The 23,000-nt window shown below is 34.7% G+C and overlaps 2 protein-coding genes across 6 annotated transcripts; one reads left to right on the plus strand and one right to left on the minus strand.

The window, feature by feature from the left end:
* Positions 1-197: 197 nt before the first annotated feature.
* On the minus strand, positions 198-6,228 carry LOC147397178 (Leucine-rich repeat (LRR) family protein). 2 transcript variants are annotated; one of them, XM_086452682.1, is made up of 7 exons: positions 5,690-6,228; positions 2,351-2,581; positions 1,426-1,572; positions 1,177-1,319; positions 983-1,097; positions 787-863; positions 198-441 (listed from the first exon to the last, which is right to left on the minus strand). In XM_086452682.1, the coding sequence occupies exons 1-7, from the start codon at positions 5,987-5,989 to the stop codon at positions 393-395; spliced, it is 1,062 nt and encodes a 353-aa protein (XP_086308808.1). In that variant the 5' UTR covers positions 5,990-6,228; the 3' UTR covers positions 198-392. The 2 variants fall into 2 exon arrangements, with proteins under 2 accessions (XP_086308808.1, XP_086308809.1); XM_086452683.1 differs by lacking the exon at positions 198-441 and having other exon boundaries at positions 577-863; positions 5,690-6,226.
* Positions 6,229-9,168: 2,940 nt separating this feature from the next.
* On the plus strand, positions 9,169-15,490 carry LOC147397179 (Peptidyl-tRNA hydrolase II (PTH2) family protein). 4 transcript variants are annotated; one of them, XM_086452684.1, is made up of 8 exons: positions 9,169-9,328; positions 9,418-9,621; positions 10,434-10,494; positions 10,616-10,652; positions 12,868-12,945; positions 13,079-13,154; positions 13,286-13,325; positions 15,229-15,490. In XM_086452684.1, exons 1-8 carry the CDS (start codon positions 9,287-9,289, stop codon positions 15,276-15,278), a joined length of 588 nt encoding a protein of 195 aa, XP_086308810.1. In that variant the 5' UTR covers positions 9,169-9,286; the 3' UTR covers positions 15,279-15,490. The 4 variants fall into 4 exon arrangements, 3 of the variants coding, with proteins under 3 accessions (XP_086308810.1, XP_086308811.1, XP_086308812.1); XM_086452685.1 differs by having other exon boundaries at positions 13,082-13,154; XM_086452686.1 differs by having other exon boundaries at positions 9,178-9,328; positions 9,421-9,621.
* The last annotated feature ends 7,510 nt before the right edge of the window (positions 15,491-23,000 follow it).

A 23,000-nucleotide genomic window follows, 5' to 3' on the forward strand; every position in this document is an offset into this window, starting at 1 on the left:
CGGTCGACAATCCATGATGAGTCCTAGAATTGTTTATGAGAGATGTTAATGGCATTTGCTAATTACTATTGCAATTAATTATCTTAAAAATAAAAAACAGATTATTTCATAAACACATTTTTCATTAAAGACCCACGTTGCAATCTCTCCAAAATGATGAAGATGAGTTAAACCAATTTACTTATTAATACAAAAGATTAGTTTCTCTATAATTTCTTTATAAATATTCTTCCGAAAATATATATATATATATACTTCTATTACAATTATTATCAACTCTTTTTATTTATTTTTGTATCATAGGCTTCTATTGTATGGGCCCAACCACCACCAGATGTACGTCCATAAGTGTTTGATTGAAGGCCCACAAAACAACAGCAATCTGATTATTTCTACAAAACATTTATTTGTACAAACCATGTCCTGGCACAATTAGTGCACCTGCACATCAATCCAAAAATTCCCTTAGTAGGCTATACTAAAAAAATATCACAATGTCCAGCTGGGCAAATGTCAGATGATCATATATTTGGGCATTTCATTGTAAAGTGGTGTGGATCAGATGACACGGATGAATGCAGAGCCCACAGCCAAAATGCGATCATCAATTAAACAATCCATGATTCCATGTTTTTGCATATATAAGGGTAAACAAGTGTTGGGAGTACTGGAAGATAAGATAGAATTTGGAGACAATATTCAAGGGAAAAATGCAGAAGTGGTGCGGGTGGTTCATGTATCTAATACTCCTCTGAACGAGTAAATGGGGAATTCTAAAACTCTTACGAGAATATATTAGAATCAATCTGCTCAAGGTTTGGAAAGATCTGGCGCAGAGTAACCAAGTAATTTGAAGAATTTGCCTGCAAAAGGAATGAATATGAAGATCAAAATCAGTGGCTAAACATGAACACTGGAGAGAGGTATCGAAGATTAAAGTTTAATAACGCTAAGAGTATTCATGGAGGTTTAAAAAGCATACACATGGATTGTGTTCAAGGTAGATAGTTGTGAGTTTCTCCTTCGAACCAAGAAGCGCCAAATCAAGACCTTCCAATGATGCTATTTGGTTGTCATTAAGCCAAAGATCCTCCAATCTGCATAATAGCAATAGTCCAATAACAATGAGAGTGGAAGACCCAACTATTTGAAACCCAAGATAAACAATCCACATACCGTGTCAGGTTTTTGATGTCATTTACAGTTGTCAGTTTATTTGAGGAGATATCCAGGACCCGAAGATTTACTAAGGCGGATATGCCTTCCATCTTTGAAATACCATTATGGCTCAAATAAAGTTCTTCTAGAGCAACACAATCCTGAAAAGCATGTTATCTTTATTACTGAGACAACACAATTTGTCTAGCATAGACTTCATTTTCCAAGCTTTGTAACAAACATCACAAAGTTCAAAAGACTGCATACCTGAAATCCCATCATCGATGTCAGACGGTTGCTCTGTAAGCTAATCTTCTTGATGCATTTCAGCCCATACAGGTTTATATTTCGTATACGATTCCGTCCCAGCCATAGCTCTTGTAAATTTGTTAGTGTTTGAAGATTCTCCATAACCTGAAATTGAAAAACAGTATTTGAACAAGTCGCTAAATGGTAATTTAACTTAACAAAACACACAACCCCCCCAACAGTAAAAAGAAACTAGTCTTAAAAATTTAGCTTTGTTGAAGCAATAAGCAGCAGTAAACTTAGTGATGGTATTTCACAAAACCAACTCTGCCTGTGTAGTGTTACTTTTACATTACATTGCCAGTCTCAAGCCCAGATATAGGTGGAGATTTACATTAGCTTGGCCACCAGTGTAAAAATATTGCCACCTCTTAACATTAATGCCCATCATTCAATTCATTTAGTTCATGATATGACTTTCACCAATTTTCACACAAATATCATCAATTAGTTATGCTAAAGCCTTGTGATTTGGTTCATCAAAAAAAGAAGTCATATGATTTGATTCACCAAGAAAAGGTAAGTCTTGGGATTTGCATCGAAGGGGACAGTAAACCAAGTTTGCAAAGTCTCTGAGTGTTGATACCATTATCCAAGTTCAAAACCCATCTGCACCCGCTTATTACCAACCACTAACCTGATTGCTTATCCAAAAAACCAAGCGTCGTGATGAATGCACGTGGTCTTGGTAAGTGGTTGGGTACTCAGCTGACGTGGCAAGGGCATAGAACCATAGATCGTTTTCATCGGGATACACAGGAAAAAGATGTGCGGTTTTGTGCCCTTATCACGTCAGCCGCGTACCAAGACAGCGTGCATTCATCATTATTCAAAAACCAAAGCCTTATGATTTGCATCAGTTTCTAAGAGTAATAATGCTAACCCGTAATCTGTTGGAACCAAGTTCAAGAATTTGCAGATTGTGCAAGTGTTCAAGCTCCTCCATCTTTGTCACTTCATTCTTAGAAACATAAAGTTCCTTGAGTGTGCTTGAGACTGTTGACAAACCATTTAAGGAAGATATCTCATTGTAAGATACATCAAATACAACAAGGCTCTTGAAAATGCTGACATCAGGTATTTTCATTAGTTTATTATCCCTGAGCACTAGTTCCTGCATAATAAGGTCCAATTTCAAGGTTAGATAATACATACAGCTGTTGTAGAATAAAACTAATCTCTATGCATGCTAATGACAGAGAGAGAACATAAAAACCCACATCTAATCAGGAGTGAGGTTCACAAAAAGTGATATTTTATCATAGGATACTCAGTGGGTTTAGCAATCTCACATAAGATTGTTTATTGGCACCAGAATTAATAAATTATCTTTTCCAAGTTGCTAGTCTTTTACCATATGATAATACAATTAAAGCATTCTTCAGTTAAACATTATAAATACAACTAGATGTACATGTCTGGTCGTGCGTACAAAGCCTTCATTCTCTTTCTTCTATGCTTTTCCTGAATCGACTAATAGAAATTTTTACCAGGAGATGGTCTTGGGGTAGGGTACACCATTCGTCAATTGCTGAGGGTGGTGTGTTCTTTGAGGGCGTTGGATGGCAGTTGGATCCAGGGTGAGGTCAAGTGGATGGATTTACAAGGGTGCGAGGTAGGGATGATAGATGACATGGGGCTCGAAGTGAAGAATAGTGAGTTAGTGGATAAGACATGCCTGGGTGGATTCTTGAGCACTTCTTGGGTGTGTGGCTCTCTATGGGTATGTCCATCTTGTTGAGAGAAGATTAAACCAAGGTCCTCCTGAAGATTGCCTGGGGAAGCAAGAGGAGATAGGTTTTTGTTTTAAGGAAACTTTTGGTCTAAGATAATGCGGCAAAGGAATGGAAAGAGGGGGTGCCTTCGTGGTCTCCAGTCATGTCTAATTTGGATGGGTAAAGTTTATAATGATGAACCAAAGCTACATAATATGAGGGTATTGCTCAAACTGATGACTTATGTGGACACCAATAAGGTTAGAAGTCAAGGAAGTTCGTGATCTTAAAAGGGCTGTGAAAGATTTTCTGTTGAGGTCTAGTTCACCAAGGAGGGTGGAGCAGTCTTTGATGGTTATCAATGTCAATTAAGATCTTTATTGGAACATTTGTGGCCTCAATGGTAAGGCTAAGCAAGCAGAAGTCAATAATTTTTTCAAGTTACCCTCATGTAGTTCTTTAGGAATCTAAGCTTGCTTGTGTGGATGATTGATTAATTGGAGAATTGTCGGGCGTCAAGAATAAAGGTAGGTGCTTTTTTGCTTGCCATCAATACAAGTACAATGGCAATTATAATTGTTATGTAGTACAAGAAAGCCATCAGTTTGAATGACAAGCTTATAAGGGCTTTTTGTTGTCTATTCTGTGTAGGCATTTAGATCAAGATTTCCAATGTATTTTTCTAAGATTTATGAGCCACCCATAGATAGAGATTGTCCACAATATTGAGAAGAACAATGGGTCTAGGGTAGTCTCGAAAATGAGGTTTGGGGAGTTTGTGAATCGCAATTTTCTGTGGACATTTTCCTATGTGGAAACAACTTGACTTTGTCGAACAATCAGAAGTTCCCCAATCTAAATAGGCTTGATTGTTCATCAAACAGCCCCTAACCCGGCTTCAGATCACTGTCTGATTTTGTTCCAAGCAAGTTTGGTAAGAAATAGGTCGACCCCGTTTCGTTTGAAAACATGTGGCTTCTTCATCAAAATTTCAAGGATATGCTCCAAGAGTGGGGGAATTATATGTCCTTCGGAAGGTCAGGAGTGGTATTCAAATCCATCAAGCCATAGTTAAAAAGGTGGAACAAGGAGTCTTTCAATGGAAAGAAAGACATCAAGGAGTATTGATGAGATAGAGGCACTTGATAGAAGGGTGGAAGTAGGCCAGTCGTCAGCTACAGAGAGAGTGACTAGATTCAACTTGAAGACGAAGTTCCTGAGAATGGTGGTCATAGAGGAAGTGAGTTGGAGGCAGAAGTCTAGAGTAAAGTGGTTGAAGGAATGGACAATTCCCATAGCAGGAAAATTTTCATTTCTAAGCTTAAAGTCAATATAGAGTGGTTGATAAGGGAGGAAACCATAAGGTAGGAGGTGGTAGACTTTTATAGGAGGCTCTACTCCAAGAAGCATCATGCGAAGCCCACCTTGGACTGACTTCATTTCGATTGCTTCTCTACCGATCAACGTAGTTGGCTTGAGAAACCTTTCAAGGAGGATGAAGTTCTTTAGGTAATTTTAGGTATGAGCAATGAATAAACACCAAGGCCTAATGATTTTTCTATGGCTTTTCCAAGTCATTGTGGCAAAGATATGTTTATTATTTATTTATTTTTTGCTTTGGCAGGCTGCACGTGCCATCCCACCCAGCACATGTACAGCATTAAATAGACACCTTTTGGTGGAAGGGCATATAGAATTTCGAAGGCATGACCTAGGGAGCAAACCCAGTCAGCCTTACCAACTTAGCTAGCTAACCCCTGGTGGTTCTGGCAAAGATATGTAATAAACCCAAGTTGAACCCCTTTGCTAGACTCTCACTCTTCCATATTTATATTTCAGTTCATGTGGGAAGACCGAACATAGCTTTAGTAGATGAGATGTCTCAAATTATGCACTAAAAAAATTTATGCTATTCACGTTAGATCCAATACGCAGAATGTTTTCTACTCTAATAATCTATGATTTGTGTAACTTCTTACAACCTAGGCAACACAGTTATATTCTAACCCCCATTAAGGCCCCATTCTACAGTAAGGGTCAGATCCACACTATAACTCTCAAAGTATGAACTAAAATTTAATCTAAGATTATCTTGTTCACGTTATAACCTATTCGATATATGTACTGTTTTCTGCTGCTCTAATAATCTACACTCTATGTAATTTCTTACAACCTGTGTGCACAGTTAAACACTAACCCATTAATTGGATCATTTATTGAGTTAATTACAGAAGTTTGGTCAATCGTATACAGCACAGATGAATCATGAACCCTAATATCATTCAACAGGATAAAAATCAGTTTATCGAATCCAGGAGATTAAAAAAGGGTGGTATAATCTACAATACCAACTATTTTTGCCTAATCGAAGGAAGAATCATTTTGATTTAAAAATATAAAAAAATAAAAAATAAAAAAAATCCTATTGTGAGACAAAAAAATTCCAATAAATCACCGATAATCAGGATTACTGAAAAACAACAATAATCGAGATTGAAATTGAATACCTGAAGCTCCGAAATCGCATTACACCTTGAAATCAGCTCGATACCAGGATCATCGAAGAGGTTTTGACGTAAAGAGAGCTTTTTAAGCTGCGAGAGAAGGCCGATTCGAGGATCCAACGTAGATAACCTGTTGGCAGTCAAATCCAACTCGATTAAGTTATCAGGAAGCTCGACTCCTTGGAGATCATGAAGCTGATAACTTGTGAGGTCGAGAACCGAATTCGAAGAGTCATCTTCAATCTCCATTCCCTCGGCAGTTCCATGATTCTCTCCTGGTACAAGTTTGGATTCGTTCTCCATTGAAACTCAAAACGAAATCCTAAATTTGATTCAGAAACCCTAAGAAAACTGTCCACCAAGCAGAAAATTGCAACGGCTTCTGATAAAAAAAATTAAATAAAATAAGAGAAAATCAAAAAAAAATTTCCTTCTCTCTCCGCTGCGATCGTGAGAGAAGAAACGAGACGATTATCTCCTGGTTACCGTTTGGTTTTTTTTTTTTTCTTAATTATTTTTTTCCTTGTTTTCCCAACAAAGGTTCTACCGATTGTACATTTTGGAAAAAGGTCTACTAATGGGCTAGGTCAAAAAGGATTTTGAGTCAGATAAGTATGGGCCTGAAATTGGAGCACAGTTAGGCCCATCACCAATTGGTGGGTGTTCTAATCATTGTTTTTAATACCTAAAAGTGAGCTGGGGTTAGCTCTTAAATGTTTTGACCCACCATGAACTGGGTCGGGCTTGGGTTTAGAAACATTTGTTGCGGGTGAGGTTTAATCATAATCAATCCGACTCCAATTAATAAGTGTTGGGTGTAGTGTTCAGGACTCTCTCCAAAAAAGGGAGAGGTCTTTAGTTCAAACCTCCTCGTTGGTTACCCACAAAGATTTATCCCATTTTGCCTAATATGTGTGATTGGTGGGGTGTTGCATATACTCAAAGGATTTGGACGAGCTATAATGCTTTAAGAGACCAGTTACCTCACCCCAACTACTTGGGCCTATGGGTCCAAACACCCCTACAACAACAACAACAACAATAATAATAATAAACAACTTGAACCCTAGCGTAATAAAGGACATGTTAGAACAGACAAAAATCCTCCCAAATTTGAGATGATTGTTATGAAAAATCAGAACACCACGCAATTTAGAAAGGGGAATGCACATGCAAAGAATGATTAGATAAGTTGTGACATCGTATTGACGTGTAGTGTGTATTTGTATGATTCTCATGAATCAAATAAGTAAGTATTATCAATAGAGGTTTGAGAAGAACGATAAAAATTGCAATTTCTAACTAATCATTTTAATGACATTGGATTTTACTCATCACCATCCATCCATTACTAGTCGTTATAAGCATATTAGCACGCATTGTATTCATGATTTTCATTGAGGTGAAACAAAGAAAAATAAGAAAGTTCTTTTCTATTATAAATCAAGAATGCTTTGACATAGGTAAAAGTTAGTTCAAACTACAATTCACAATGGAAACTAACTCACCTTTTCAATTTCAATCAAACTCTAGACTTTCTTGACTCCAATAAGTCTCAACCGAGAAAAATAAGCGTGAGAGGGACTTGATAAAACTCAATGACCCCCCCCCCCCCCCCCCCCCCCCCTTCATGGTTTCAAATATAGAATGAGTGAGATATTCAATGTGAACATTCTGTCACATTATCTTGTTGGATAACCACGATGACCATTGACTAAGGTGATACTTTGAAAATATCGGTCAAGTCAATAAAATTCAATTGAGTCGATCGTATTTTTAATTAGATTAATTAAGAATTTTATAATTTAAATATTTATTTTCCATATAAAGTTATGATAATGACTCTTGTAACTCACCTTTTTTTATTATAAAATATTTATAATTATTTGCATATAAATATGTATTAACTAATAGGTTTGCCTAGCCTACTAAGTTAGTAAGGATTTCACTCACCAAACACTATCTGATGCTTCAGGGTTGTAAAGGACAAAATTCAATGAACTTTGAAAAAAGAAATTCAAAAAAAGTCATTTTTCACCATTTTATTTTAATTTTAAGTTTGGAAGTTAGCCGTCCATTTTCAAAATCTTGGATCAAGTTCAAAATATATATTTTTTCTTTAGATCTAAGTTTTGCAAATAAGCATAAGGCTCTATTCGTTTGAGTTTCAGGAGCCAGCTTTTTTGATTTTTTTTTTTTTTTAAGTCAAAAAATCAAAAAAATGATGTTCGTTTGGGTTTTTTAGGCTCCTACGGATTTCAATTTAGGCTTAAAAGTAGCTCCTCGAAGAAGTCATCCAAGAGGGGGGTTTCTTCAAATGACTTATGCGGGAAGTCAAAAATGTAAAATGCTCAAATGTAATTACTAAAATACCTTTTATCTAAAATTAAATTTTCAACCAAACTTAACCTTAAAAATGAAATGAAATTATTAAAATACCTTTCATCTTTACCAAAATATTTTTCATATTCCAAAATACTTTTCATCTTTTCTTAAATTTTCAATCAAACTTAACCTTAAAAAATAAAAGAAAATTATCAAAATACCCTTCATCTTTACCAAAATACCCTTCATCTTTAATCAAAATTTCAACCAAAATAAAAATGAATTACCAAAATACCCTTCATTGTTGCTAATTATCAAAATACGCTTCATATTTAATCAAATTTTTAATCAAACTTAATCTTAAAAAATAAATGAACTTACTAAAATACTATTCATTTTTATCAAAATACTCTTCATCTTTAATCAAATTTTCAACCAAACTGAACCTTAAAAACAAAAGGGGATTACAAAAGTATGTACCATTCATTTTTCAAATGAATACTACCAAAATAACCTTCATCTTTACTATAAAGACCGAAAGCAATTCATCATCACTACTTTATTACCAAAACACTCTTCATCTTTATGTGAATGTTGAATTGTGTATTATGCAAGTATTTTATTTATCAATTTTTTTTTATATATTCATTTTTAAGAGGAGATGCTGTCAAAATTTTGATAGAATTATAAAATTTATAAATTTATTTAAATTGAAAATACTTATTTTTGTAATTTTTTAATATAAAATTAAATATATATATATATATATATATATTATATATATATATATATATTATATATATATATATATATATATATATATTAAGGTGTTATGCTCATTCTTGATGCATTATCAACATTAAAGATATTTTGATTATTTTACCAGAATAACAATAAAAAATTATTAAACGAATATCAATTTTTGATTTATGTGCTTATGTAACGAACAAGCTTTTACTGGATGTAATTTTTCAAGTTTTTGACTTCTACTTCTTCCAGAAATTAGTTTTTATAAAGAAAATACCTTGTGGTGTTGGATGGCTGATGTGATAATCCATTTGGGCAAAATGACCCTTAGGAAGGAAAAAATTTCTTTAACTAACAATGGTAAACCGAGTTAAATAATTTATGTCGACCGAGACGAAATGATGACTCATTCGATTCACCTCGGCAGACGAAATACCGAGTTTCTTAGCCAACCTCTCCTTCTCTACTCTAGACTAAAATCGAAAGGCGCCCGAATCTTCTTCTCTTCCATTAGAAAGCCTGAAAGATATGTTGGGTTCGTTTCGAAATCGTTCCCAACCTTCGAAAAAGGTTAACTTTCGTTCTCCTTTGTCAAGTTGTAGCTTGGTTTTATTCAATTTTCTGTTAAATTTCTCAACTTTGTTGTTGTGGATGAGCAGCAGCAGCATGGAGAAGGAGAATGGATAGGTGTGAGTTTCAGACCAGAAAACTTAATTCCAGGTCTCATCATTGGTTTCCTCTTCGGTTTATTCTTAGATTTAACAAAACTCCCTAAAAACAATACAAAAGGGAACAAATTTCCTTTATCCAAGCAGCAGCAGCATAGACTAGTCTCTCATGGAAGTGATGAAGAACTTAAAATGGTTTGTTTGTTTTTTTTTTTATATTTAATTTATTAATTTCCTTTGTTCCTCTCTTTTTTTTTTATAACTCCTACTTACATGATTGTAATTACATGGTTGTATCTTTCAAGGGACATTTTTGTTAATGCTATTGATAAGAGTGAATTTAAAATGGGGTAGAGATCTGAAATCAAAAAGAGGAGAGAAGTTAAAGGCAAATGTTTCATACCCTTTTTTAAACTTAATTAGACTATATATAGTCTTACAGCAGAAATGAAATGCTAACAGTAAAAATTCAGCAACTACCACTAAGTAAGTCACTACTTACATGGGCAGCAACTACTACTACCACTAAGACCACGTCTTCTACCCCATCTACTTCCTAAGTCAGCACTACTACCACTAACTAAGTTACCACTTACATGGGCCCTAAATATTCAGCAACCACTTACATGGGCAGCAACTACTACTACCACTAAGTAAGTTACCACTTACATGGGTCCTAAATATATGGGCACGTATCAGCTATTTCATGGTTTTATTTTTAAATGTTTGAGACTGCTAATTACTATATTTCAAAGTAGGAAGCCATATTTCTGTTTGTTGTGAATAAAAATGGAAGAATTGATGGATAATTTTATTGGAACAATTTATTTATTTTTGGTTATTTTTATAGTGATTTTCAATGAGTATGATTGGGTTTAGGAATAGTGGAGGTAGAAATGTGAGTCGGTTCGTTAATGAAATTGAATTCCCAATATTTAAAAAAATGAATGGGTTTAGTTCAATTGTGAGGATGATGTCTAATACAAAATGGGAAATGCTAATTGCAGGTTTTGGTTGTTAGACAAGACCTTAAGATGGGAACTGGAAAGATTGCATCTCAATGTGCTCGTTAGTACACCAACGTTTTATTTTTTATTTTCATGCTCACAATTTCTTGATTCGTAAATTCCGGCCTGTCTCTTGCCCGTAGTTCTTTCGTTGATTTTATGTTACTTTCTAATATTGGCAGATGCTGCCACTGGCATATACGCAGAAATGATCCAAAGGTACTTCATTGTTAATCATCTAAGTGATTTTCTTTCAAGCTTTGGCGTTTTTCAACACTTGAACATATTTTTTTTTTGATAGGTAATACTTGTGCATTTCTCTCATTCTCTCCCTCTCTCTCTATCTCTTGGACAAATGCATATGTACATGTCTGATTCTCTATGCACGCACATGGTAATTTTAGCGTTCACAACAGGGTGAATTTGTTGTAAATTCATCTGACATTTCTTTAAGGGTATGTTTGATTGCACATGGAAAATAGGGTGGAAAATTAATTTTCATGGAAAATGACATTTTTCAAGTGTTTGATTGCACATGGAAATGGAAATTCATTTTCCACCCCATTTAAAAAGTCCACTAAATCATGGATTTCACTTTCCCACCCATATGGGTGGGAAAATGAAATCCACTCATATTTTTCATCATCAATTCTTACCTCTGTCGTCGCCGCCGCCACCGTCGCCGCTACCACCGTCGCCGCCACCACCTTCGTCGCCACCGTCACCACATCCTCCCCCCTCCCTTTTCCTCTTCCTCGTCATCTTCTTCTTCTTCCTCTCCCCCTCCTCTCATCTTCTTCCTCCTTCTCCTCTTCTTTTTTTTCATAATTTTCCATGATTTTATCCAAGTGAAATCAAACAATGGAATTTGATTTTCCAACCCTACCTATTTTCCACAACTAATTTTCCATGGATTTCAAATTCCATGGAAAGTGACTTTCCATGCAATCAAACATACCCTAAGTTCATTCAAGCATGGAAAATTTCTAATCAGGGTATGTCACCCTCATGTTTACATTTGATCAAATATGTCTTGCATATCATCACATATTCTCAAATACAAAACAATTGACAATTCAATTTGGAAGCATGTATATTTAAAGTTGAATGTGTAATGGGCTAAAGAAGTGAGGGAGACAGTGAATTTTTAATCTACATAGAGGCAGTCCTTGTGTTGAATTTTTCCAATTTTTTCTCATCGCATGTTCTTGTTCTTAATGGAATTGATCAACATTTCCAAAGGTGTTGGAGGCATATATATTTGGAAGGTGGAGGCTTAATAAGGCGTTGACAAGGCTTACACCTTAGTGAACATGCACACCTTCTTGGAGTCTTTGATGATGAATTATGTTTGTATTTTTCTCTGTTTTTGTAATATCATTAAATAAGATCTTTATAATTGATAAAGTTTTCCTATTTTAACGTTCAATTTTCTTGTATCCTTTGGTTATTCTTCCTCCACTAGTTTTTGTCCCTTCCCAATTTCTATTTTTATCTCTATGCCGTATCTAGGCTTGTCTCCTCCTAATTTAGAGCAGTAGTATGTTTTTTTTTTTTTCTTCTAGTCAGAGGGGCTGTTACACTTAAGAGTGTTGCTTTTGTTGGAGGGATTGAAAATTTGAAAGTTGGAAAGTATGAAACTATGGATGCAATACAATTTAATTTGATTTTGATGATTTTTGAATTTAGATACTACACTTTGGAATGGAAGGTGAAATTGTGAGTGGACACAATGATTACTATTTTATTATTTATCTATCTAAAAAGGCTGGCTTGTTGGGCGTAAGCCTCAAGGCTTTTGCTAGTGAAATGCCTTGCCTTGCGTATAAGCATTTAAGAACAATGAAATGGTTTGCTCACATGGGCATTTTGTTTTTGAGTTAGGTTGTATTATATCAGAGAGATGGGTTTATTACCTATTTTCCTCTCTCTCTCTCTCTCTCTCTATCAATCTATCTATCTATATATATTTTGTGCCTGTCTACATGTGTTATTCATATTCCTCTCTCTATGTTGGAAGGAAATTTGATTTTCTAACATTTTTCCATGTGAGACACCTTGTCGTTCTCATTACTCATGTCAGACACATGCCAACAGACTTCAGAAAATCTTATTCATTCTTTCTTTGCTATTAATAAAATGTTTATATGACTGTTATGCATATTAGCTTTATCAAAATACACTCTTTCAATATAGTCTAATTCTAGAAGTGAAGTACATTGGCATGGGGTTAGCAATAGTTTGTGTGTTTAACACTTCATATTATTGTGGGACGTCTGTTCATGTATTTCTTTCGTGGGATTTAGTGCCTTTAGTTGTTATTACACAGGATTATGTTACTCTTTGTGCTTGCCCTCAAATGCTTAGATAATGGTTATTACTTGTTACAGTCTTACAAGTTGTAAAGAGTCTCTTCGAATCTGTATTCTTGCAGCCAACGGTCCATTTTGAGGCAATGGGAACACTGTGGCCAACCCAAAATAGTTGTTTTATGCAAGAACCAGCAAGAAATGTAAGAAGGTGATCTTAATGAGAATACTCTATTCTCACTTAAATATAAATAGTAAGAAATCAGTTTCTTCCTTTTTATGTTCGAGAGAAGCCTCGCTTTAGTTGATGCATGGTGTTACCTTTGATAATCCTAGCAGGAATAAGCTGAAGGAAACAGCCGAGAGCATTGGCCTTCCAACTTTTGTTGTTGCTGATGCAGGACGCACACAGGTGCCCTTTCATTTCTCTATAACATGATAATTTACTCAAATGTAAAAAGGGTTACCTTATATAAGCTCCAAGATGCAATTTTTTTGGAAACAAGAAATTGTGGTTGAGGGCTTGAGAACTTTCTTCCACAGGTTTCGGCTGGCTCAAGGACAGTTCTTGCTATTGGACCAGGTATGATTCTCTCAGTGCTACTTCATTATTCTTGTAATTATAATATGTCTCATGTCATGCTACAATTTCATTCTCTTGTGGTTGCTAAGATGATTTAGGACAAATCAGAATGATAGACAACACAATTTTAACTTGCTTTGTTTGATATTCTAAGAGAGCCCTTCAGGGCTGGTTAGTGAGAGTGATCAATTATACTATCAGGACTACAAGTAGGGCATTTAAAATGGTAATGGGCTTACACTAGGATTTACTAGGGATCCAGAGTGGGAATGCCAGAGTGACAAAGTTAACCAGGGCAGAGTGCTCCTAGAGCTCCATAATATATCAATTTAACTATGAATTTTCCATCCACTTTGAGATATATGGTCAACACCCCATACACATATTAATCAACCCACTTGTATCTGCAATCTTTGTGAACCTGTTTTCTCTTTGCGTAAGCTTCATTTTCTTCTCATCATACCATTTTCCAGTTTCCCTCCCATGCAACTTTGGTATTCATCTGCCACCATGTGAAGGTGAGACGAAACATTTTTAATCTCTTTCCACAGTTTGAATGAGTTGTTTTCCTTCAAGGGCCCAGTAAGCATCTTGGCCATGAACTTTGTAAGGATAAGAATGAAAACAAGTTTAGCTTCTATAAGAGAAGAAAACAACTTCTAGCAGGGATAACTTAGTATCTCAAAAAGAGAAGAGGTGCCATTAGCTTTGTTTCGAAGCATCAGGTTGGGAGCCAAGGAAATTTGAATATGCTTGGGAAATAGGTGGGTGGGAAAAGTAGGGTACATTAACATGTTGCATGATGTTCAGCATAAACAAGCTTACCTGCATAGTGCACAATTCCGTACTTATTGGTTGAAGAGGAAAGTCTTATTTAAATTTGATACAACAAATAACTATAGGATTGCTATTTTAGAGCCATTGGATTATCATAAGAGGTGGTGATCAACTCTGGTTCTAGCATCGTGGGTCGCAATCGTGTTTGTGGAGGACACATTATGTAAACACGATTATTTCTAGACCCATGGTCAACATTTTATCAGAGCATTTCCCATTACAAAGTGAGTCTCAATTAATGATCGTTGTCCACCCAATTCATGCACATAGTCTACCACATGTTGTATTTATTCTCCTGCCAATGAAATCTCTGAGTGTCTTTTTTAATAGATAAAATTTCATTAAAACAAAAACACTGGTGGTTGAGAAGGCCAACCAAAAACAAAGACAACCACTACAGATCCTATCACTGAAAAAGACCTCAAACAAAAGAAAACTTACTCCTTGCACCTTAAATTGCAAACCCAGTCCTGTCTATCCAAAAAATAAAAATAAAAATCCCATTATTGAAATAATTATCTCCTGAAGAGAATGCTCAGGACCCTCAAAGGAATAAACATTCCTCTCCTTCCGTATTCCCCAGAAAATGGCAAATGGAATCCAAAGGATTCTTTTTGACGCCGAAAAGGACACACCATGCGAATGCCAAACTTCCAACACAGAACACAATGAACTTGGAAAGCACTCAATGATTTGAAGAGTAAAGAGAGACCACATATCGTGGGCCAACTTGCAATGAACGAATAAATAACCCATGGACTCCCCAACTGACTTGCACAGCGAATAGAAGCTCGGCATCGACGGGGATGGTAATTGCCCATCTAGACTTCTTTTCTGGATGGATAATCCAAGAAATTCGTGCCCAAATAATATTAGTTGCTTCTATTTTGTAAATGATTCCATTATTCGCAAATGAAGAAGGTTACAAAAGATCCACTCGCAATTCCGGAAGAACTAACCTCATCCATCCATCCCATTGAGCCATTTATTAGTTTTTGCTGTGACTTGATGACTTCTTATGTAAGATGACCTTTGATGAACCAACAATGTTTATGATTTTGGGCAGGAAGGAAAGCATCTGTGGATTCCGTAACAGGTAAATTGCGCTTGCTCTGATGGTATCAGCTACTAATGAAGCTTATTGGACTATATTTGCTAGACAGAAATTTGTAAGTATTCTACTTGTATTCCTCATCGTGGAGGTTTTCTTTCTCCAGCCATGTTTCACTAGATGATTTGATCTCATTAAATGAAACTTACTGATGTCCATCAGGTATTTTGTTGCAATGTGCCACGATGGGCTTTTTAATATTGTTGTTCGTTGTAAATCATAGCTCACTTAAATTTGCTTGATTTTAGTGATTAAATTGAAGTAATGAACATGTCAATTATAAAAAAAAAAAACAGTTTTCCAATGTAAACATCATTTGAGCATACAAAAAGGTCAAAAAGGGAGTTGAGGTATCAACTCTCACAGATGGGAACCAACTTTTTTTTTTGATGGGTAAGCTAGACTTGAATCCACGACCTCAAAGTTGTTTTGCAATGTGTCAAACTAACTGAGCTATGGGTATAAGCCCGACATCAACCAACTTAACAAGCTGGCACCTTCTCTCTCTAACGTTGAAGTTGCTAATCAATTTGTTTGATTATTCTGAGGCGGTGTTAAATGCAGAAACACCAAATAATTTGCAAGCTTTCTTGTTAAGGTTGATTCATGCTCTAATATTGCTGATGTTGTGATCCACGATATTTGAACTAAATTGGATCTAACCAAATGGATGATAGGATTACTGATAGAGATAGGGATGGATAGGCGCAGAGATGAGAATATTGATCCACCACACAATCTTAGCCACTGGTTATGAAATAGTTTTCAGAAATTTAATATTTTGGGCGCATTGTTCATTTTGGTTATGGCTGAAACAAAATTTGGAATAAAAGTTTCATGTAGAAGAATCTCTCTTCCCAATTGATGTTGAGAGCTGCTATTGGCACCCCAACTTTTACTTATCACATCCAAATTAAAAAGTAAGACAATGGTTGAGAATAGAGTTGTGATTTTCTGATTCCCCCCTCTGACATACTCTCGACGTAGCATGTGACAGAACCGTAGATTTTCTTCCTCAAGAGTAGAGGGGGAGTATGTCAGAAAATCAACGAGTATGTCAGAGGGGAGAGTAGAGTTCTCTAGATTTCTATTATTTAGATTTAGGATTTTATATGGGCCTAGAGTTCTTTCAATGTGTTATAACTTATAACGCTTTATAATGTTGAAATGATAACTTTGAACCAAACTTTTCTAATGTTTGAATGGTGTGTTTTAATCTTTAATTAGGGAGTGATAAATAATTTAAGAAATTGGGTTGTAATTAGTAAAAGTTGGAGACCCAGTTGCAGCTCTCTTTATGAGTTGATTCTTTGTTGAATAAGTTCTAGCTACTCTTGTTTGTTGTTAGGTAAGTAAGTTTTGAGATGAATCTACTAGAAAAAGATACAATCAAACAATTCTATGGACGTCAAGCAATTGTACGCTCCTTTTAAATTAGACAGGTCCCTTCAACCCTATTTTGTTTTTTTAAATATTATAACGGGGTGTCCGGACTTACGTCCGACTAGGGGACCGGATGAGCCAGGGTTGGAACTAAGGCATATGGGACCCTCCCTTGGGCACATGCAATGTCAGCGCATCACAACGCACCAGATAAGTGAGGGAACACCGTCGTGGGTGGCCCTCAGGAAATATGGCTCATACTGGGTATTGAACACAACCTACGGACTCTCACCGCTTCTTGGATTCAAAATTGCCATTGAAATATCAACTATAAACCGTAGCTTCATGCACGTATCCCACTTCATGTATCTCGAAAAATTGAAAATTTGGGTGACCCGTAATGTCACCTAATAGCAAGCACTTCTAATCCTTCCCATCAAGTGATCAACATTAAGAAGTGCGCCAGTAGTAGTGTTTCCTCTTGAGCCCATGTTGTGGGCCAATAAATGGGTATGATGTTGCATCAGATCATGCTCCATAAAAAATGTTTCTTTGAGATAGTTTTTCACAATTTGTCGACAAGTCTTACCTGGAAGCCATATTTATCTCATAAAAGCTAATGTGGGTAATTTTAACATACCCCTCCAAGTTTTGCTAAATATATGAGATGTCTATTTTGTTTTCAAATTGATGGCGGTACCCCCTTCGACTGCAGTCTTCTATGATATTCATAGAAAAACACTGAAATACCCTTGTCTCCAATCTCTTGTAGTCACCTTTTAGTTTGATTGGTGCACATATTAGTCTGATTCTAAGGGTGATTTGGGTCAGTTTCTTGCTACTATAATTGCAAATTGCCATAGAGCATCATTTGATCTGTGAAGTGGTAACAAATGGGGATATCGACTGCAAATTTTGCAAAAAAAATGTAAAGGTTTGCATATATCTTTGCAAAAACATTACCGAAGGCAAAGTTTTACTCTCTTCAAGAAATGCTTCGAGAAATGCCGAAAGTATGTTAAGTGGGTAATGTTGAAGGTTAATTCTCTTTTGAGATTATTCTTAGAGTTGTCTATAATGAGTGCAACTAGAAGTCTTTGGAGTGATGAGTGAATCAGTATGTGTGGTGTGCTTTGTAATCTCTAGAGTCAAGTTTAAACGTGTGGTGGTGGTTGTTTCTATGTGAAAGTGAGTTTACATTATTATCTAGAAGGATTGTTAGCAAAAAAAGGTTGTTTGCACTCATTTGATGGATAAAATTAGAGAAAAGTCCATAGAAATTCAAATTCACTCTCTTTAAGTAAACTCAATTGCCATCCTTTTCTTGATGGCTTTAAAAGAAACACTTTCTATTGCTAAAGCAATGCTATGAGAGTTTTAATGCTTTTGATATATTAAAAACAAACATTAGTTCCAGAGAGTTGATGGATTAGAGGTAAGGCCTAGCTGACACTGATTTGGATCCAAAGGTAAATGACAAGTGGGCCCATGATATATATATGGATCCTGATAATATGAGTAGCCAGGTGGCGTACTCAATCGACTCCCTTATGTGGACAAGCTTGGGAATAGTAGATCTGTATGCCTTGGGATACATGACTCCCTTGGGATACACTTTTTATGTGGAAGTGCAATCATGTATCCCGAGGCGTATAGATCTAAGGTTTCCAAACTTGTCACGTTAAGGAGTCGATTGAGTATGATGCCACCTGGCAAGTTATATTATCACGACTTTAGATATATTTTCTTCTCTATCTTTATTATATTTCATCTTTTATCTATTTTAACCTATTTTATTATTTTTCATTTTTTATCCTTTTAAATTCAAAATTATTTAATAATATTCTTCCAGTTTTATTTTTCTATTTAAACTCCTTTTTTTTTTTTTTTAATCTTTACCCCTCAACTTTATTTTCACTCCTTTAACTGTATAACATTTTCTCTTTTATTTCTTTTAATCTATTTTATTATTTTTAATATTTTACCCATTTAACCTCAAAATTATTTAATAATATCTGTTTAATTTTTTTTTTTTTTTTTTTTCACTTTTATACCCTTAACTCTCCCATCAAATTATGATTTTGTGGGACTCACTTTATTTTTTTTACACTTCACTCATATAAATTTACTATATTTTCTCTCTAATTCACATTATTATTTTTTTCCTTTTAACCTTAAAATTATTTAATAATATTCCAAACCTAATTAGGCTTGACCCAAACTTACTAATTTCGTGTTGTTTTCACGGATTATATTAAAATTGCCATCATTTACTTTAACTTTATTTATTTTCACTTTTTTCCCTTAACCCGAGAGTGGATTCCTGTGCTGTAGGCGTACGTGAACTTTAATATATATATATATATATATATCGAAGATATAATATTTTGAAAATGTTATATATCGTAAGATATTTTGAATTTGATGCTCTCATTTCTCATTCGTTATACATAAGATCGATTTATATTTTGGCTCGAGATATCTATGAATCCCTTCAAATACTTTTTCTTTAAGAAAAAAAAAAGAAAAAAATAGATATTATATTGCCTCACCATCTATTCTTAATCCGACCCCAATTCATATGTAAATCATCAAAGAATTAGCATACATCTTGAGATACTGTTAGTAAAAGTTGGTGAAGCTCTCAAGAGAAAAAGGTGCCGTTGAATACTTAAAGCAGCACCAGTTGCAATTTGTAAGGCGGTGGGAAAACAATTAAATGAGCCTATAGTCTACTTTTTTTTACCTATTATAAAGATTGAAATACCCCTAAGACACGGGTGGCCGGTGCGACCCATTCTTAATGTCGAATATCATATCTGCTCAAAACGGTCTCAAATCAGTAGTACACGTCACGTGCTCACGTTCTAGTAGGAGTCCTCTTCAACCCATATAGATGCCTTGTTCATGTTGATGCACCCCATGCCCATCTATCACATCACATCATACGGATATAATATAAGGGCTGGTGGACATGCATGTACATGTGCATTCATGCATAGTGCATGGCATACTTATGAGATTTGGTAATTTTTATATATTTCATTAATGGTTTAAATATTATAGATTAATGTAAAACTAAGATTTTGTGATTTATTATTTGTTAGTCCACAATTTATAATTAATTAATTAATAGATAATTTTAAATGAGTTAAAAAGTTTGACTAACTCACAGAGATTAGCTGAGATGGTAAGAGCGATAGCGACTGGATTTGCTCCTTAGGTCGTGTCTTTGAATCTTTACATGTCTCTCTACAGAAACACGACTACTTAAATGATGTCAACTAACAAGGTGGGATGGTGCGTGGGTCAAGCAAAACTTGATGGACCGTGTACAACCCACTAACCACAGAAATACCTTGTTTCAAAAATAAAAATTGACTTGAGATGGGCCAACCTAAAATTCAATTTGCCCCATAAATGAAATATGGCTCACGTTGTTCAATGAATAGTAGAGTTTTTTCCTCTAAAAATAGAAATAAAAATAGAATTAAATTAAATAAATATTAATTGATTAAAAATATTGTACAATGATCTAAAGGGTTCTTGTTTAATAGTTTTGTTTTACTTACAAATAATTTAGTAGCATCTTTTGGAAGAAAAACAGTGATGACACTCTTTGTCCAATGCAAACTTGCCACCTGGAGTAAATATATTTTGACTCCATCGTGGCAACACTATGGGATCACCTCTGAAAATCTTGAAATACAATAAAAGAAAAATGGTTTAAGGGACAGTCAGATAAATAAACAAAGAGGAGAGAGAGGCCTCTGGATCAGCGATGTCTAGGATCACAACGACAATCATAAGAGTCGAATATTTCGATTTCTCTAACTCCCATGTGATATAGTACGAGTTTGATGTGAGAACTTCTCATCAAGCAGTATGTGAAGTTGGCAAATATTAACACGTGGTATCTTAAAAGTTTATCTATATATCTGATTAGTAAATTCCATGTCATACCCTTTCATAAAAATCATGAAGTATTGTTCTTGATTGGTGATTGATAGATTTTTTTTTTTTTTTATAATATTAAAAAAAGAGTTAGGCTAGCACAACTTAATCAATCTTTTGTTTTTAATTAATAGAATCTATAACTCAGTGATGACGATAATCGAACTCAGGTCTATGGGTTCAACACTAAGACTTTTACCAACTAAACTAATTAGCACTTGTGGTGTGCTCCGAAGTGCCATTTTGAAGAACGCATGAGAGCACAAATTTTCATTTGTCCACCTGTATTGTAAGGCATCCCAATGTGGCATAAGGTAGGTATTTTTATAATTTTGAAATACCTTGTAATACACTTGGATCAATGTGAATGTGTGGTCTAATGCAGACTTCAAAATGTCGGTCTTCAAAATCGTACTATACACTCAAACCCTTGTTAAGGTTGTGGGTTCAATGTGATTGTCATGTTGGCAAAATAATACCTTATCTCTCTAGAGTTTGTAGCCTATTTATTTTTATTACTATTTTCTTTTTAATTTGATCCGAAGGCTTTGAAATTGAAGAGCTATTGAAATCCAATACTAAAAAAAAAAAAAATTCCTTCACCCAAAAGTAATTTTAAAAATTAAATAAATAAAATTCTCAAAATTTTATTCTCTATATCCTTATGACATCTGATATATTTTTTATTGCGAAACATTTTCCTTTCCTAATAAGATTTTAAGCCTTACCAAGGGTTGTTTTGTTCAAATAGATTATCACATTAGCAATTTAACATTACAATCCTCTAAATTTTATTGACAAATTCATATCCATTTTTTTTTTAAATACAATTGCTTTTGGGTTTGATTCAAGTTTTGAAAATGAATGGTTACCAAACTTTCACCTAACTCCCAAATTTAAATTTAAAATTTAACAGTGAAAAATATATATATTTTTTCAAAAAATTCATAGAAATTTATTCTCTGCAACCCTAAAGCATCAGATCATTTTTTTTATGAGCCCAAGGACTTTCAGGAAGGTTTAAATCATAACTAACTTAGTAAGACTAGTCGAATTCTTTTTTGTTTTAAAGCCACGGTAATCAACAATTAGGAAACTTTCTTTACTTTAACTAACTAGGGAAAATTTTTTTTTCTTATAAAGTATAGTATGCAAGTGAGTGAAAGGTCAAAGAAGAAGACCAGACAAATCTAAAATCTTGTAACACTTATCTTGAGGTTTTTGAAATAATTTTACCCCCCACACCAATGGGCAACCATTAAAATTTATGAATCAAACTCATTATTATGCTCACATGATTCAGGCTAGCCCAAGTGCAGTTTGGGCCCACATAGATTATCATCTTAGCCATCCAAAAACCAAACCCTCTAGATTTCATAAAATAAAAAAACTCGGTTTCAAAAAATAAAATTTTTTCGATTTGATCGAAGGTGCTGAAAATGAATAAGTAAATTCTCGAATTTAAATCAAAATTCAAATGTGAAAAATAAATTTTTTATTTTTTTAATCAAAATATCTTAAAATTGTCTACTTTATGTCCATATGGCATCCGTTCATGTTTTTGGATGCCACATGATGGCACTATCAATGTGACATCAAGCTTTTGTGTGTATATCGTTAGATACAAAGGTTTCACATCAAACTCAAACCACTCTCCTTCTCAACTCCCGAAACTGGGAATTCCGTGTACAATCGTTTAAGGAATTTCGATAAAGGTAGACGTTACAGAAAACAATGTATAACAGAAAACAATGCATGACCGGATATAGCAGGTCAGGTCGTCGCGGAAACCCATGTTTTATTGGAGTAAATAAGCGCAAATGACATTGTATATGGTTGAAATCAATCTCAACCGTACAAACAGTGGACCCATGAAGATAAAGGGATCATAATCTTGATCAACAAGATTAGTTTGGATGGCCAAAAAGAGAATTACTTACTATCATCTGATCATAAAGTAACCTGCTTTTTTTATGAGGCTGAAATTTTTGCATGAAGGGAAAATTTATTTTTGGATGATTTTGAGGTATCTTTCGGGATTTTGGTTAGTATTGAGGGGAGTAGATCCTTTGTCTCGCGATTATCAAACAGTCCTTTATAGCTCTTATCAATGTTTGAGGTTGTGCCATGTCATCATGACAGTTGTATCCAATGGTTTAAATTTGGGATCTTAGTGATGGTCGATTTTTAAACACTTATTAACCCCCCCCCCCCCCAAAAAAAAAAAAAAAAAAAAAAAGAATTTTATTATTATTAATTTGATCTAAATCATGAATCCAAGATGAGTGTGTTGTTAGTTTCCATCAATGTGATGTTCCATGGATGGTAGAACAAGAGTTATAGGATAATCGCGTTACAGAGGATTCGCTTCTGTATTTGAGATACCCCTA

The sequence above is a fragment of the Akebia trifoliata genome, chromosome 8, assembly GCF_017979445.1.
Source record: "Akebia trifoliata isolate Shusen 1 chromosome 8, ASM1797944v1, whole genome shotgun sequence".
In the NCBI taxonomy this organism is placed as follows: Eukaryota; Viridiplantae; Streptophyta; class Magnoliopsida; order Ranunculales; family Lardizabalaceae; genus Akebia; species Akebia trifoliata.